Genomic DNA, 13291 nt, shown 5'->3' with positions numbered 1-13291 from the left:
AGCAAGCATCTCAGGACTGAATATGAGTAATGTAAAAAAGTATAAAGGGATGGACTGCTCAAGACCTCTTGAAATGGTTTTAAATGATTCCAGAAATAACCTTCTCTTCAAGTTCCTTGAAGTCACAGGATTCTAAACCTAATGTTCTATCAAATTAATTTCCCAGATTTTTTCAAGCTATAGAATCCTCAGACTTCAGATTTCACAAAATTTACATCATAAACTACATGCACTTTATATCTTCTTTAAATGGACTTATATTTGAATTGTGGACCTTATCTATTTCTGCTTATTCCCTTGAATAAAGTTTTAGAGATGGGATACCTTACATTATGGTTATTTTTCAATATTTATGCTGTATGATCATTTTCTGGATAGTTTATATAGTTTCATTATTCCACTGGATGTTTAAATTGTATCATTGTAGTAAATACATGCAATTTATGAGTGTAATGAGTTTTTGCACTTATGTTAAATAAGTAGACACAAGTACCAGACTTTCCTGGTTAGCCCCCTTTTTTTTAATCTTCTTGCAAAACACATCAAAGAGGGAGGATATTTGGGCAGACAGGGAGAATGTACCTTTACCAAGAAAGGTGTGTTCATAAAATCATCTGTTTCATGAAGAGTTGCAGGTGGTTTTTTTTTTTCCTGGAAGGGAACAGAATGTACATGTTCTCTATCTGGAGCTTGCTTGCGAGGAAGAAAAGGTCATTGTGTAAATGGGCAGTGGCGAGAAAGCTGCTGGAGTCTTAATCCTAATGAAAATACACAATCGGGCTTTGCTTTTGAATTCTTAGTGCCAAATTACATATTATGTTGAACTTATAGACTGGAATCCTGTTGGTGAGTCATGCTAGTGATTGTTAGTGGAGGTGAGGAAAGGCAGACAATCTGCCAACTCCAAGCAGCCTTCTTCTCTAATGTGTATACTTAGCAGCCTATTTTTCAGTTCAATATTCCTTCATAGTTCCTGCACCCACAGACTATTTTCTCCTGCTGCCACCACCAATACTACGTACTGCACCAACAGAATTCCAGTGAATGGTCAAAGACCTACATGATTTATTTCATTTTATAATTTTTTTAGCTAGATGAACTTATTTGTTTTAAATTTTATCGTGAAGTTTTAATTTTTGAGCTGTCTGGGGTCCCTTTCTGGGAGAAAAGTGGCATAGAAATGAAATTAATAAAATAATAAACATGACATAGTATAATAATCCTGCATGCAGAACTATACTACATTTTCCCTTTCAACAACCCCTGGACTCCCTATTCAGCTTCTGCAGCCCCCCCAAACCATGAACCATCTATGGCTGATGGAGAGCAGGATGGGAAGAGGTGGATCAGCAACATGTTTAATGTAAAACAATGACATTATCTGCCAAGATCCACAGAGGTCCTCTGAGGTCTCAGCAGATGAAGTCAACATTCTGCATCTGCCAATGGGGGCATAGCCAGATGCTTCTCTGATCATCATGTAGGCCTTCGACCATTCACTGGAATGCTGTTGGATCATCCCTTTTCACCATCAGCCATAGAATGGTCCCCCAAGGGAGCTGCAATGGCTAAATTGTAAGTTAGGGAGTAGCTTTGGTCATTGCAGAAGGTAGTGATAAATAAAGGTAAAGATTTCCCCTTCGGCATGATTGTCAAGTCATGTCCGACTCTAGGGGTGTGGTGCTCATCTCTGTTACTAAGCTGGGGTGCATTGTCAAAGATGACTCTGTGGTCATGCTACCAGCATGACTACACAGAATGCTGTTACTTTCCCATTGAAGTAGTACCCATTTATCTACATGCTTTCAAACTACTAGATTAGCAGAAGCTGGGACTAGTGACAGGATCTTACTCTGTCATGCAGCGCTTGGGCCTTGAACACCTGACCTGGCAACCTAGCAGTCATCAGAGTTGACATCTTAACCTCTGAGCCACCACATCCCACCAACTTCTAAAATGACCAAAAAAAGATATTAGTGCCAGAATCCTATAACACCTTTTATTTAACATTACTTTATCTATACTTAGCTAAGTAGCAGAGGCACTAAGAAACCCTTTTAGTAAATTGCGAAGATGCATATTGGGACACTGGTAAGATGCCCGGTGCTTGAGGCACATTAGTACATGATGCACATTGGCACAAATGTGAATTGGTGCACAATGCACATCAGTACGCAATGCATATGGAGCACTTTTCTGGCTTCACTATGTAGTAATGATATAGCAGCCCTCTACTGGATACAAACATTTACAAAACTGCCCAATTCCATTTCCCACATATACATAAGCCCACTTATAAATATGTGAACTCCCAGCAAGATTCCAGCAATGCCTTTTTAAAGTGTCACTAACAGGATGCAACCCAATGTTTGACAATCTGCTTAAAAAGAAGAATTGGTACAGCAGGGCCAGTTTGACTAGGTGCTATGGTTTGTATGTAGAATGGATAGTTGCTTTAATTGCATTAAGTCTCACTGTACTTCAGGCTGTTCATGCCACAGTTTTGGGCACAGAAGGAAAGTTTGAATTCTTATTGACTCAGTAAAATTCATTAGTGTGATAGGAGCAGAGTCTAAATCAGTAACCTCTTGAATTAGTCTTAACAGGTGCCAATAAACCAAGCACTTGTTGGTTGTAGTATCCTAGCTGCATCTGCCTGGAGTCTAATCAGTGAACAGAAATAGCATAGAAACAGTTTTGTGCAAGAATAAAATTGTACCTTGAACCTTCCCTGGGGGTAGAAAAGTAACTAGAGTATGGAATATGAGCAAAAGCACAGCCTTACCTATGGATTCTTTGGATTGTCTGCTTTCTGTGGCTCAGACCTTCCTTGCAGTGGAAGAGAGTATGGTCCTTTGCGATATGTAACTATTCAGTGCTATTAAATAGAGGTTTTTGAGATCACACATAAACAAGGATATTTCCAGGACAAACATCCCTGAAAAGAATGGGAATTTGAAGGGACAGAAACCAACATACCTCCACTTAGCTCAGAAGGTGTTAGGGAAAGAAATGCAAATGTTTCCATTATTCACCTTCACTTGATATTTCTCAAATGCCTGAATAACATAAGACAACTAACAGAAAATAAGTTTTATTGCAGGAAAAGTGGTGCTGTATTAGTACAAAGGCCTAAAAAACAATACTGCTTTTTCTCCAAAACAAACTTGTAGTTTATAATATTTTCTTCTTTTCATAAAGAAAACATAAAATATGAATCCAGACAGTGAGTGTAACATGTTGCTCATCTTTGGTCAGCACCGGAATATGTCTGGGGAGGAAACCCAGTTTGGGACGTGCTTTTGATTCGTTCACATGTGAGGTTCTCTGCCATTAACTTGTTACAGGTACTAGTTGTCAATAAGAGCACCATGGTGACATACAACTTATTAAATCATACTGGCACAACATTTTAAAAAATACTAAACTAAATGCCAACTCATTGTACAAAAGTAATTCTTACAAAATAGGCTATGATAAAATGAGGCATATTGTGTATAACTACAGTATTACTGAAAATTCTTAATTGTTTTCAAATATGCATTTTTCTTTTATTTTTTTCCCTGTGCAACATGACTAGTGTGCACAAAAGGCAGTCCTGAAATAGCTCAGTCATTTTCATTTCAGCATTAATCCAAGCCAGCACCAAACGGAATGAGACATCGGATGTTCCTACTAAGAACGTAAGTTTTGTATTCAGCTGCCTACAGTAATACAAGTATGTAGAGCACCTTCAGTTTGTGGAGAATGAGGTGTTGTGTGATATGCTGAGGTTATCTGAAAGAAATACAGTACGGTTCGGCCTGCCATGCTAATGGTACCACAAGCAGTCCAGGTATTTTGCTACAGTGGTTGTGCATCATCTTCCATTATTGACAGTTTATGATATGTAATCTAGTCATTATAGTTGTGAGGTGAGTGTTACTACTGAGGCTGACAGTTCCTGAAATTCTGATCATAATCAGACATGACTTAAATACCCTGCTTGGAAAGGAATGGTTTGGCCCTCTGGATCTGTAATATAGTGCTCATTTGGCTATGTAATAGTTTGAAAAACTGTTATTCTGCTATATGGACGACTGGCACAATAGTGAGAGGAAACTTTTTTTTTCTTTTTGGAGGGGAATCTATTGGTATCTCTTCTTTTTTAAAAAAAGAAATCACCTCTTACCTGTAATAGTTCAAATTCATAAAATCTCAAAGAAAAACAAATGTTTCCCTTTTTTGTTAACATAGATTGTTAATTTCTCCATATATTACTGCATTAAAAATAAATAAAAATCTCTATTTTTTTTAATTTAGGAACTATAGCAAAATACCCAACATGCTAGATTGCTAACAGGAAAAAGTAACTCACATTTTGTGCCATTTAGTGCCATATGCTGACCTCTCGAGCACCATTTTTTAGAAGTATACTTTAAGTTGAAGTTATCTAAAAGATACAGTAACCATGCTTGGCATTGTAGTCAAAACTCTGGCCAAGTCAAAGGGCCATTCTGCAGTCTTGCACAGGATGAAAGGATATAGAGGTCATTATCCTTTGTAGTTTTTGGTCTTTTGAAAAAAAGTCATTGACTCACTTACAGTTTTTTAAAAGCAAAAGTAAAATCAGGTGTATAAGCACACGAATGGAAGCAAGTCATTCAGAAAGTGGGACTAAGTGGTGGAAGTTTTAATAGAGTTCAATCCAGAGCCTCATTCTAAGAGCTTCTCCAAGCTCTCCTAGGAGGTAGTTGTCCTCATTGCTTTCTTCCAGTTTCTTTAGCTCAGTTTTTTTATAGAGAGGAATGCTAACAATTTCCAGTGTGTAAATGCCAGCCATTGCCTTTTTCTTAGCAACTTGAAGATAACTGAGCCCATCTTTCTGGTGGATCCGGAATATGCTGTTGTGATTACCAAAAGAAACAACATAGCGAACATGGTTTCTGAGGGGTTGTATTGCAGGCATGAGGTCTAAGATGTGTTCCTTATTGCCAAGCCCAGAAATGTTGATCCTCATCTTCAATGGGAGATCAATGTCCAAACTTTCCAAACTGACCTGTTGAACGAGAAATAGAAGCTGGTGGGCCAAATGGTATAGAGAAGTCCCATAATCTCTGTTTACAAATTATTATTGCCATGAACTGTTAATTAATCCGATTTAACATTTTTGCTAGCTCCTGCCACTTCCTCAGTATAACATCAAAACAGATATCTATCACTCTTCTCTTGAACTAGATAGGATTATTATTATAAACTAGATATAATTAGATAGATAAGATAGACAGACAGACAGACATGGTATGATTATGGTTCTTGTGCTGTCACGGATTTGTATTGGGAAATGTTGTTTAATTTATTAGTTCTATAATCGAGTACAGTCAGCTGTCTGTATCCCACACTTTTTATATCCACCGATTCACCACCCACGGAAGTCTTCACATTTGGTGGGTTAAAAGGTTGAAAAAACACACGTGAGGGGAATCCCCACACTGGGTAGCAAAGAAGGGCTCTCTGGATAGGAAACCCCCACATTTAGTGGCAGCATAATGGTATAAGAGTTGGAAATCTCATAATCCTCTGTGCTTACTTTCATGGTTGTAACAACAGCTGTAACTAGGAGATATGTCTTCAATAAAGGAATAAGGTAGGTTTTATAGGACTGAAGATGTTGAATAACATTTTAAAGCACATCAACAACAGAGGAAATTCTATTAAACCCAACTCTCTGCCCACCCAATCCTCCCATGATGGCTGGAAATTTTATTTCCAGCGGTACAATTTTATTCTATAGATATTATAATGGAACTAGACAACAATCAACTCAACTATGCAGGGGGAACAATGCACAAGAACAAACTCATAGCAAAATCTTAGTTTAACAGAATAGGCATATGAAAATAAATCTGTCAAAGTTTTCCCAGGCTTCTGTAATATTTTATCTCAGTATTTTTTTCATTATGTCAATATTTTCAGTATTTTCCAGTAATGCTTATTAATTTAACTCTTTTTTGCTACATTAAGATTTTCAAACAAGTATTTTTCTTTTGTTACCCTTCTTTCTTACTGTGATGTGCTTCTTTACTTCAATTTGTTATTAAGCACCACAATTGTCAGAAAACCCTTTGAAACAACATGCAAGTACCGTACATTTTTAGGAGAACTTGATAAGAAAATGTAGGAGACTGGCCTTGATGTTTCTCAGTTAGCAAGATGCACTGCTTGAAGTGAATAATAGTGAGAAAAGAGGGAAAGGCAAACATCCTTCACAACATATTTGCTTACCTTAGCAGGTTCGGTTTCATTGAGGCTTCTTTTCCTCCTACTGTCTTTTTTGGAGTAGCCATTAATTTTACACTCATAACATGCTTCAGGAGACAAAGCATTCTCTTCATCTCCATCTAGTGGCAGATACTGGCCTTTATTGAATCCCATACCTGAGACACAATGTCTGTTAAACAAATATAACAATATGAATTCTTGGAAGTATAAGTGGTCTTGTAACACTTCTGCTTTCTAATAATCTGAGATATGTAGTGCTGGGCTGGACCAAAGGCAAAGCTGTGGATCTTATAGTAATGATTTCCGTTGTTTAACAATGAAGTTTGTAAAGAAGTACTGGTTGTTTAAAATCTCTCTTGAATCTGTCACCATTGGTTTCACTGGATTAATGTGGATCCCAGTTAGAAAGAAATGCATTTCTTCTTCGTGGTCTCTGCGAATCATACAAATGGGTTGTACTGCGCCTGCGCAGTACCTTCGGAAACTTCTAGAATCACTGGGCAAAGTACTCTTTGCAACATATAGAAACTTTTTGGCGGTAGCTCCGCCCATCCCTTATAAAGCCCCAGGTTTCCCGCTCTTTCCCCAGTTCCTTTTTTCCGCCGCGTTTGCTGCCTTTGGGAACTTCGCTCTTCTTATTATTATTGCAATCACTGGTAACTGACCACGGACCGTTTTTTGACCACTCTTTGCTTGACCCTTGACTGTTTCTTCTCGGACTGACTCTCGTTATTGACCTCGGCTTGTCGACCTTCGAACCGTAAGCAGATCATGCCCTCGGTGCCTTTCAAAAAGTGCACCGTTTGCGGAGGGAAGATCCCCGGCCAGGACCCTCACTCGGCTTGTCTGCTTTGCTTGGGAGAGGCGCACATCCCATCATCCTGCGCCTTGTGCAAATCTCTCACCCCCCAAGCGAGAAAAAATCGTGAGACAAGGCTCAAGGCGGCCATTTATTCTAGGGTCTTCGCCGCGGGTGCCATGTCTTCTCTGGGGCCCCCCTCCTCCACTGGGTCAGCGCCCTTGCCTCCTCTTCCAGAGGCCCCGACCCAACTCATGGCCGATCCTCCAAATCCCGTCGAGATGGCTCCCCACGAGGGACCGGACACCGACGCCCCCTTGGCGGACGTTCCCCGGCCATCCAAGAAACCTAAGCGCCCGAAGAGCTCTAAGGAAGACCGCGCTTCCAACAAGGACTCGAGCGCCCAGAAGGGGTCTGCCTCGAGATCCTCGGGCCAGAAGGCTCCGTCCTCGAAGAGTCCGACTAAGGGCTCGAGCTCCACCCCCTCGGTGCCGAAGCCTTCGACATCTGCAGACTCAGCTTCGAGGCCTCCGACCACCAAGCTGACAACTCCGGCTTCTGCTACTGCATCATCCTCGGCCTCCAAGAGGGTTCACACCTCTCCCTCGGGGGGCCAGCACTCTTTGGCCAAACGGCACCGTTCTGACAAACGGGACTCCGATGGCTCTCGGCGTAAGGAAGCTCTTCGGGACCGGCCGGCCCCCGAACACACACCTCGGAAACCTCGTCCTGTGGACAAAGTCTCCAGAGCTGAGGGCTCCAAGACCTCAGAGGCTCCCGCTATCCGCCCTGACCGCCGTAGAAGCTCTCCCTCGGGGGGTCGGGCTCTGCCTAGTTTTCGCCATATGCCGGATGACACCATTGACGTCATTTCGGAACCGGCCTCTCCAGCGAGCTCCACGCACAGTCATCGCTCGGTGACCCCGATGCCCAGGTCGTTTGTCCACACCGCCATGGTCCACCGGGATGCCTCTCCTTCACCTCCAAGAGAGCCGAAGAGACCGGACTATCTCTATGATAGCGAGACGGACACTTACTACATGGCCGTCCCACGAAAATCCGTCGCACCCCGTCTTGTTTCGCCGTCTCGAAAGTCTAGGCCGGAGCCAATACCTAGGCCGACTCGCGACGTTGTAGCCCCTTCTCGTACGGCTGCAGCCCCAGACCTTCAGGTGGTGGACCTGGACCCCGATGAAGAGGCTCCCTCCCAAGCCCGGTACCGTCCCCAGAGTGATTCCGACGCCTCGGATGCCGAAGACTACCAGCCTTCCATTCAAGAGTTTGTCCAGCCTGGCGCCGTGTCACCCACTGATGATGTCCGCACCTTTGCGGAACACGTCATCAAAATGTCCAACGCGCTGGACATCCAGATCTCTCAGGTAGAGGACGAGGCCTCTGACCCCATCGAGAGAAGGATCCACGGGAAGTTGCCTACTCCACCTGCAATCCCACTGCTGCCATCGCTGGAAAAGCTGGCGAGACGCTCATGGGATGCCCCCGCTGCGACGGCTTCCAGCAACCGCAGGATAGAGTCCCTGTACAGGATTGCTCCGTCCACTCCCTCATGGCTCTTTGGACACCCGAGACAGAACTCGGCCATTGTCGAGGGCGCCCAGCGGACGTCGACCCCGAAATCGTCCGTGATGCCAGGTGACAAGGAGGCCAAGAAGGTGGACGCGTTGGCCAAGAAGGCCTACTTCTCTTCAGCCCTGGGGATCAGAGTGGCCAATTATAATGCCTGTATGGGTGCTTATATCCAGTGGCTTATGGAAAAGATCTCTCCACTTATCCCCGACCTTCCCGATGAATCTCAGGCCACCCTCTCCGAGGTTCGGGATGAGGCCCACTCCATTGGGAGTTGGCTCATCACGTCAGCCAGGCATTCCACCGATTGCTCGGCGAGGTCCATGGCTGCAGCGATTGCCCTCCGCAGACATGCTTGGCTTAGATCTTCGGACCTCAATCAGAACGCCCGTACCACCATTGAAGACATGCCATTCGATGAGGACGGCCTCTTCCACCGAGAGACGGACGAGAAGCTCAATTTCAAATACCGCATGCGGACGGCCGCGAAGAAGCACGGTATGTCTTCCTCTCCTCAGGCTTCCCGTAAGCGTTTCACAGGCGTCCGCCCATGGTACGGTCAAGGCCAGAGATCCTACCAACAGGATCGCCCCTACCAGCGCCAGGATCAACCCAGGCAGAGGTACCCCTCTCAGTCCTCCTCCTCTTCCGGTCGCCGCTCCGCTCCCAAATATAAGAAGAATTACCGGAGGCAGGATCCCGACCAGAATAAAAAGAGGACCTGAAGCGGTGCCGTGTACTCCGTCGTCTCCTCTTCCTTCTCCTTTTTGGACAGACTGAAGCCCTTCTTCAACATCTGGGCTTGCATCTCTACCGATTCTTGGGCCCTCACCATCGTCTGTAGGGGGTATGCCCTCGAATTCGAAGAACTCCCTCCAACTGGAGTTTTCCTGTCCACCCCCCCCTCAGACACCCTTCTCGACGAAGTACGCGCTTTGCTGTCTAAGGGCGCCATCTCGCCCGTCGATGCTGTCGACGTCCCCAGATGTTTTTTCTCCCGTTATTTCACGGTCCCTAAGACTGATGGGGGCATTAGGCCTATTCTGGACTTGAGGGCTCTGAATGCTTACCTTTCCTATCACCGATTTCGCATGGTAACCCTTGCCTCTATCTTACCTTTGTTGCACCAGGGCCTGTGGTTTGCGACCATCGACTTGAAGGACGCCTATTTCCATGTCAGCATCCGGGAGAGTCACCGCCGGTTCCTAGCCTTTGCCGTCGGGACGGACATCTACAAGTACAACGTTCTGCCCTTCGGCCTTGCCACGGCTCCTTGGGTATTCACAAAGTGCATGGCACCGGTAGTGTCCCACCTCCATCGCCGAGGCATCAGGATCTTCCCGTACCTAGACGACTGGTTGATAGTGGCACCTTCAAGCCAGGAGCTCCATCGACACACTTCGGCAACTCTAGCCCTCTTAAAGGACTTGGGACTGGTGGTCAATCCCGACAAGTCGCAGCTGCTCCCCACCAAGCAGATAAGATTCATCGGATCCATCCTAGACTCCGACAGTTGCACGGCGTTCCTTCCCCTCGACCGGTTTGCCGCGCTCCGCGTGGCTGTCCGAAGGTGCATGGGCCGGAGACGAGTCATCGCCAGAGACGTCCAGGTGGCCCTCGGACACATGGCGTCCACAACCTTCGTTACACCATGGGCAAGGCTTCGATCCCGAATCCTTCAGTTTTGGTTCCTGTCAGTTTTCAATCCAGACACCGACCTGCCATCCCGTTCTCTCACCATTCCGAGGCCGGTTGTCCGTTCTCTCCATTGGTGGCTCGATTCCCGGAACGCTTGCGCAGGCATGCCGTTCTCCCAGCCCCAGCCGGAGATAACACTAACCACAGACGCGTCGGACGAAGGATGGGGAGCCCACGCGCTAGATCTCTGGGCGAAGGGCCGTTGGTCGCCCGACGAGAGGGACCTCCACATCAATGCCCTGGAACTGATAGCCGTAGAAAAGGCCTTAAGGGCGTTCGAATCCTCCCTCTCCCACAAGGTTGTGCAGCTCCGGACGGACAACACCACAGTGATGTTCTACCTGAACAAACAGGGAGGCACCAGATCGCGCACCCTCCTCGACATCACGCTCCGGGTGTGGGACTGGTGCATCGACCGGGACATCCTCCTTCAAGCGGTTCACTTGCCAGGGGCTCAAAACGACCTTGCGGATCTTCTCAGCAGATCCCCATCGTCGTGCCACGAGTGGAGGCTCCACCCGGACACGGTGAAGGACCTCTTCCGTCGATGGGGAACCCCTCAGATAGATCTGTTCGCGACTGTCCACAACACACACTGTCCCCAGTTCTGCTCCCGGACGCGAGACGAGAACTCCCTCGGAGATGCGTTCGGATTCGAGTGGTCGGGGATGCTGCTGTACGCCTTCCCCCCGTTCCCTCTGATCACCAGGACAATATCCAAGATGACATTGGAGGCTGCCAACGCCATTCTGATCACTCCGTGGTGGCCAGGGCAACCCTGGTTCCCGAGCCTCCTTCACCTCTCCCGAGACACCTTTCTCCGGCTCGAACGCAGGCCGGATCTCCTCACAGTTCAAGGGGGTCGCGTCCACCATCCCGACATCGACACCCTTCCCCTGGTAGCATGGAGGATCCGTCCCTAGCACGCTTACCAGACCCGGTGCGCAGAGTCATCCTAGCTGCCCAGAAGCCGGCCACCCGTAAATCTTATTTCCAAAAGTGGACCAAATTTCTTAAGTTTCTGGCGGACAGGCACCTTTCTCCTGCCCAGGTCTCCACGCCAGTGGTGTTGGACTTTTTGATGTCCCTGGTCGACTCTGGCCTCTGCCTCACTTCAATCAAGTGCTACCTGTCGGCCATTTGTTCCTTCTTCCAATTTCGGGGTAAGCCTTCGTTTTTCAAAGATCCTCTGATTAAAGGTTTTCTTAAGGGTTATAATAATTTAAACCCTCAAGTGTCCTTACCTCCCCCTGCTTGGAGTCTAGAGGGGGTGTTGAGAGCCTTGCAGTCCAGGCCTTTTGAGCCCATGGCCACAACAGACATTAGGCTCCTGACCTGGAAGACTGTTTTTTTAGTGGCAATTACCTCCGCTCGTCGGGCTGGAGAACTTTGTGCACTGAGAAGGGACCAGCCATTCCTCAAGTTTCATTTAGATAAGGTAGTCCTTAGGACGGACATTACGTTCCTGCCCAAGGTTGTGTCATTGTTCCACATGTGTCAGGACATTGTTCTTCCTACCTTGGCCCCGAACCCGACTACGGATGCGGAAAGAGCCCTCCACACCCTTGATGTTCGAAGGGCTCTAGCTTTTTATTTGGACAGAACTAGAGACTCGAGCCGGTCCGAGAGACTGTTTCAGTGCTACTCGGGACCGAAAAAGGGATTACCGGTGTCGGCTCAGAGACTCTCCAAGTGGGTGTCTAGTACCATCTATTTGGCATATGAACTCTTGGGGAAGCCGTTGCCGGCTAGGGTTCGCTCCCACACCACAAGGGCGGTAGCCTCATCCTCTGCCTTCTTGTCAGGGATTTCTTTAGATGACATTTGCAAGGCTGCAGTGTGGTCACAGCCCCTGACATTTATCAAGCATTACAGGTTGGACACCAGGGCCAAAAGGGATGCAGCCTTTGGCAGGGCTATCCTGGTGTCTGGATTGCACTGATTCAGGTCTCCTTTGAGTATATTTAGCTACCTGGTTTACCCTTCTCCCCTTAGGGGTGGAAGCCCTTTGTTTATGCATTTTACTCAGGGTACAACAAACGGGTCTTTGACTCAGTGTGTTTTTGAATTCTGTTTATTGTAACAAATAAACAATTGTTGGTTAATTAAGGTGTCAGGACACTCCCTCCGCCGTTAACCTTAGCTTGCTAGTCTCAACCCATTTGTATGATTCGCAGAGACCACGAAGAAGAAGGACAGGTTGCTTACCTGTAACAGTATTTCTTCGAGTGGTCATCTGCGAATACATACAAATCCCGCCCATCCTCCCCTCGGTGTCCTGCTCTAAATTGGCTCACTCTTTGTCGCCTACTTGGCGGAAAAATGGCGGAACTGGGGAAAGAGCGGGAAACCTGGGGCTTTATAAGGGATGGGCGGAGCTACCGCCAAAAAGTTTCTATATGTTGCAAAGAGTACTTTGCCCAGTGATTCTAGAAGTTTCCGAAGGTACTGCGCAGGTGCAGTACAACCCATTTGTATGTATTCGCAGATGACCACTCGAAGAAATACTGTTACAGGTAAGCAACCTGTCCTTTCCTATCCACTTTTGGCACAAAATGTACAATTTGGCATTTTTCTGTCATGGGCCAGAAATATGGCTTTTTGGCTTTCCCATCTATTCTGGCTGGAGCTGCAAGGCTCAGCAGCCCTGGACACACAGCCAGGTGAAAAAGGCTAGGGTTTGTAGCCCAACAACATGTGAAGGGCCACTTTATTCCCATACCTGCTGACTTTTGTTTTACCTTATCTTTTTTATAAGCAAAAAAACCCAACCAAATAAAAAAAACCCAACCCCAGGTATTGTATGATCTCCTTATAGTAGGATCATTCTGTTGCCCTTTTCAGCATCTCCCTCAATTGTACCATATACTTTTTGAAGTACAGTGACCAGAACTCTGCACGCAGTTTCCAATGTGGTTGTGCCCCAGAACTATATAAAAGTATTGTTAT

The 13291-nt window shown here is 46.1% G+C and overlaps 1 protein-coding gene across 1 annotated transcript in view; it reads right to left on the bottom strand.

The window, feature by feature from the left end:
- Positions 1 to 3117: 3117 nt before the first annotated feature.
- FBN2 (fibrillin 2) overlaps positions 3118 to 13291 on the bottom strand; it is a 217041-nt gene continuing 206867 nt past the window's right edge. Inside the window, exons 64-65 of the mRNA XM_089491328.1 lie at positions 6265 to 6430; positions 3118 to 5038 (exon numbers count right to left, since the gene is read on the bottom strand). Coding sequence (XP_089347454.1) covers positions 4673 to 5038; positions 6265 to 6430 — 532 coding nt within the window. The 3' untranslated portion in view covers positions 3118 to 4672. The remainder of the gene's footprint in view (positions 5039 to 6264; positions 6431 to 13291) is intronic.

This window comes from Sceloporus occidentalis, unplaced genomic scaffold (genome assembly GCF_023333645.1).
Source record: "Sceloporus occidentalis isolate IW3139 unplaced genomic scaffold, rSceOcc1.0.p SCAF_1, whole genome shotgun sequence".
NCBI classification, from domain to species: Eukaryota; Metazoa; Chordata; class Lepidosauria; order Squamata; family Phrynosomatidae; genus Sceloporus; species Sceloporus occidentalis.
Note: the sequence above shows the minus strand (reverse complement) of the source record. Positions and strands in the feature narration are given on the sequence as shown.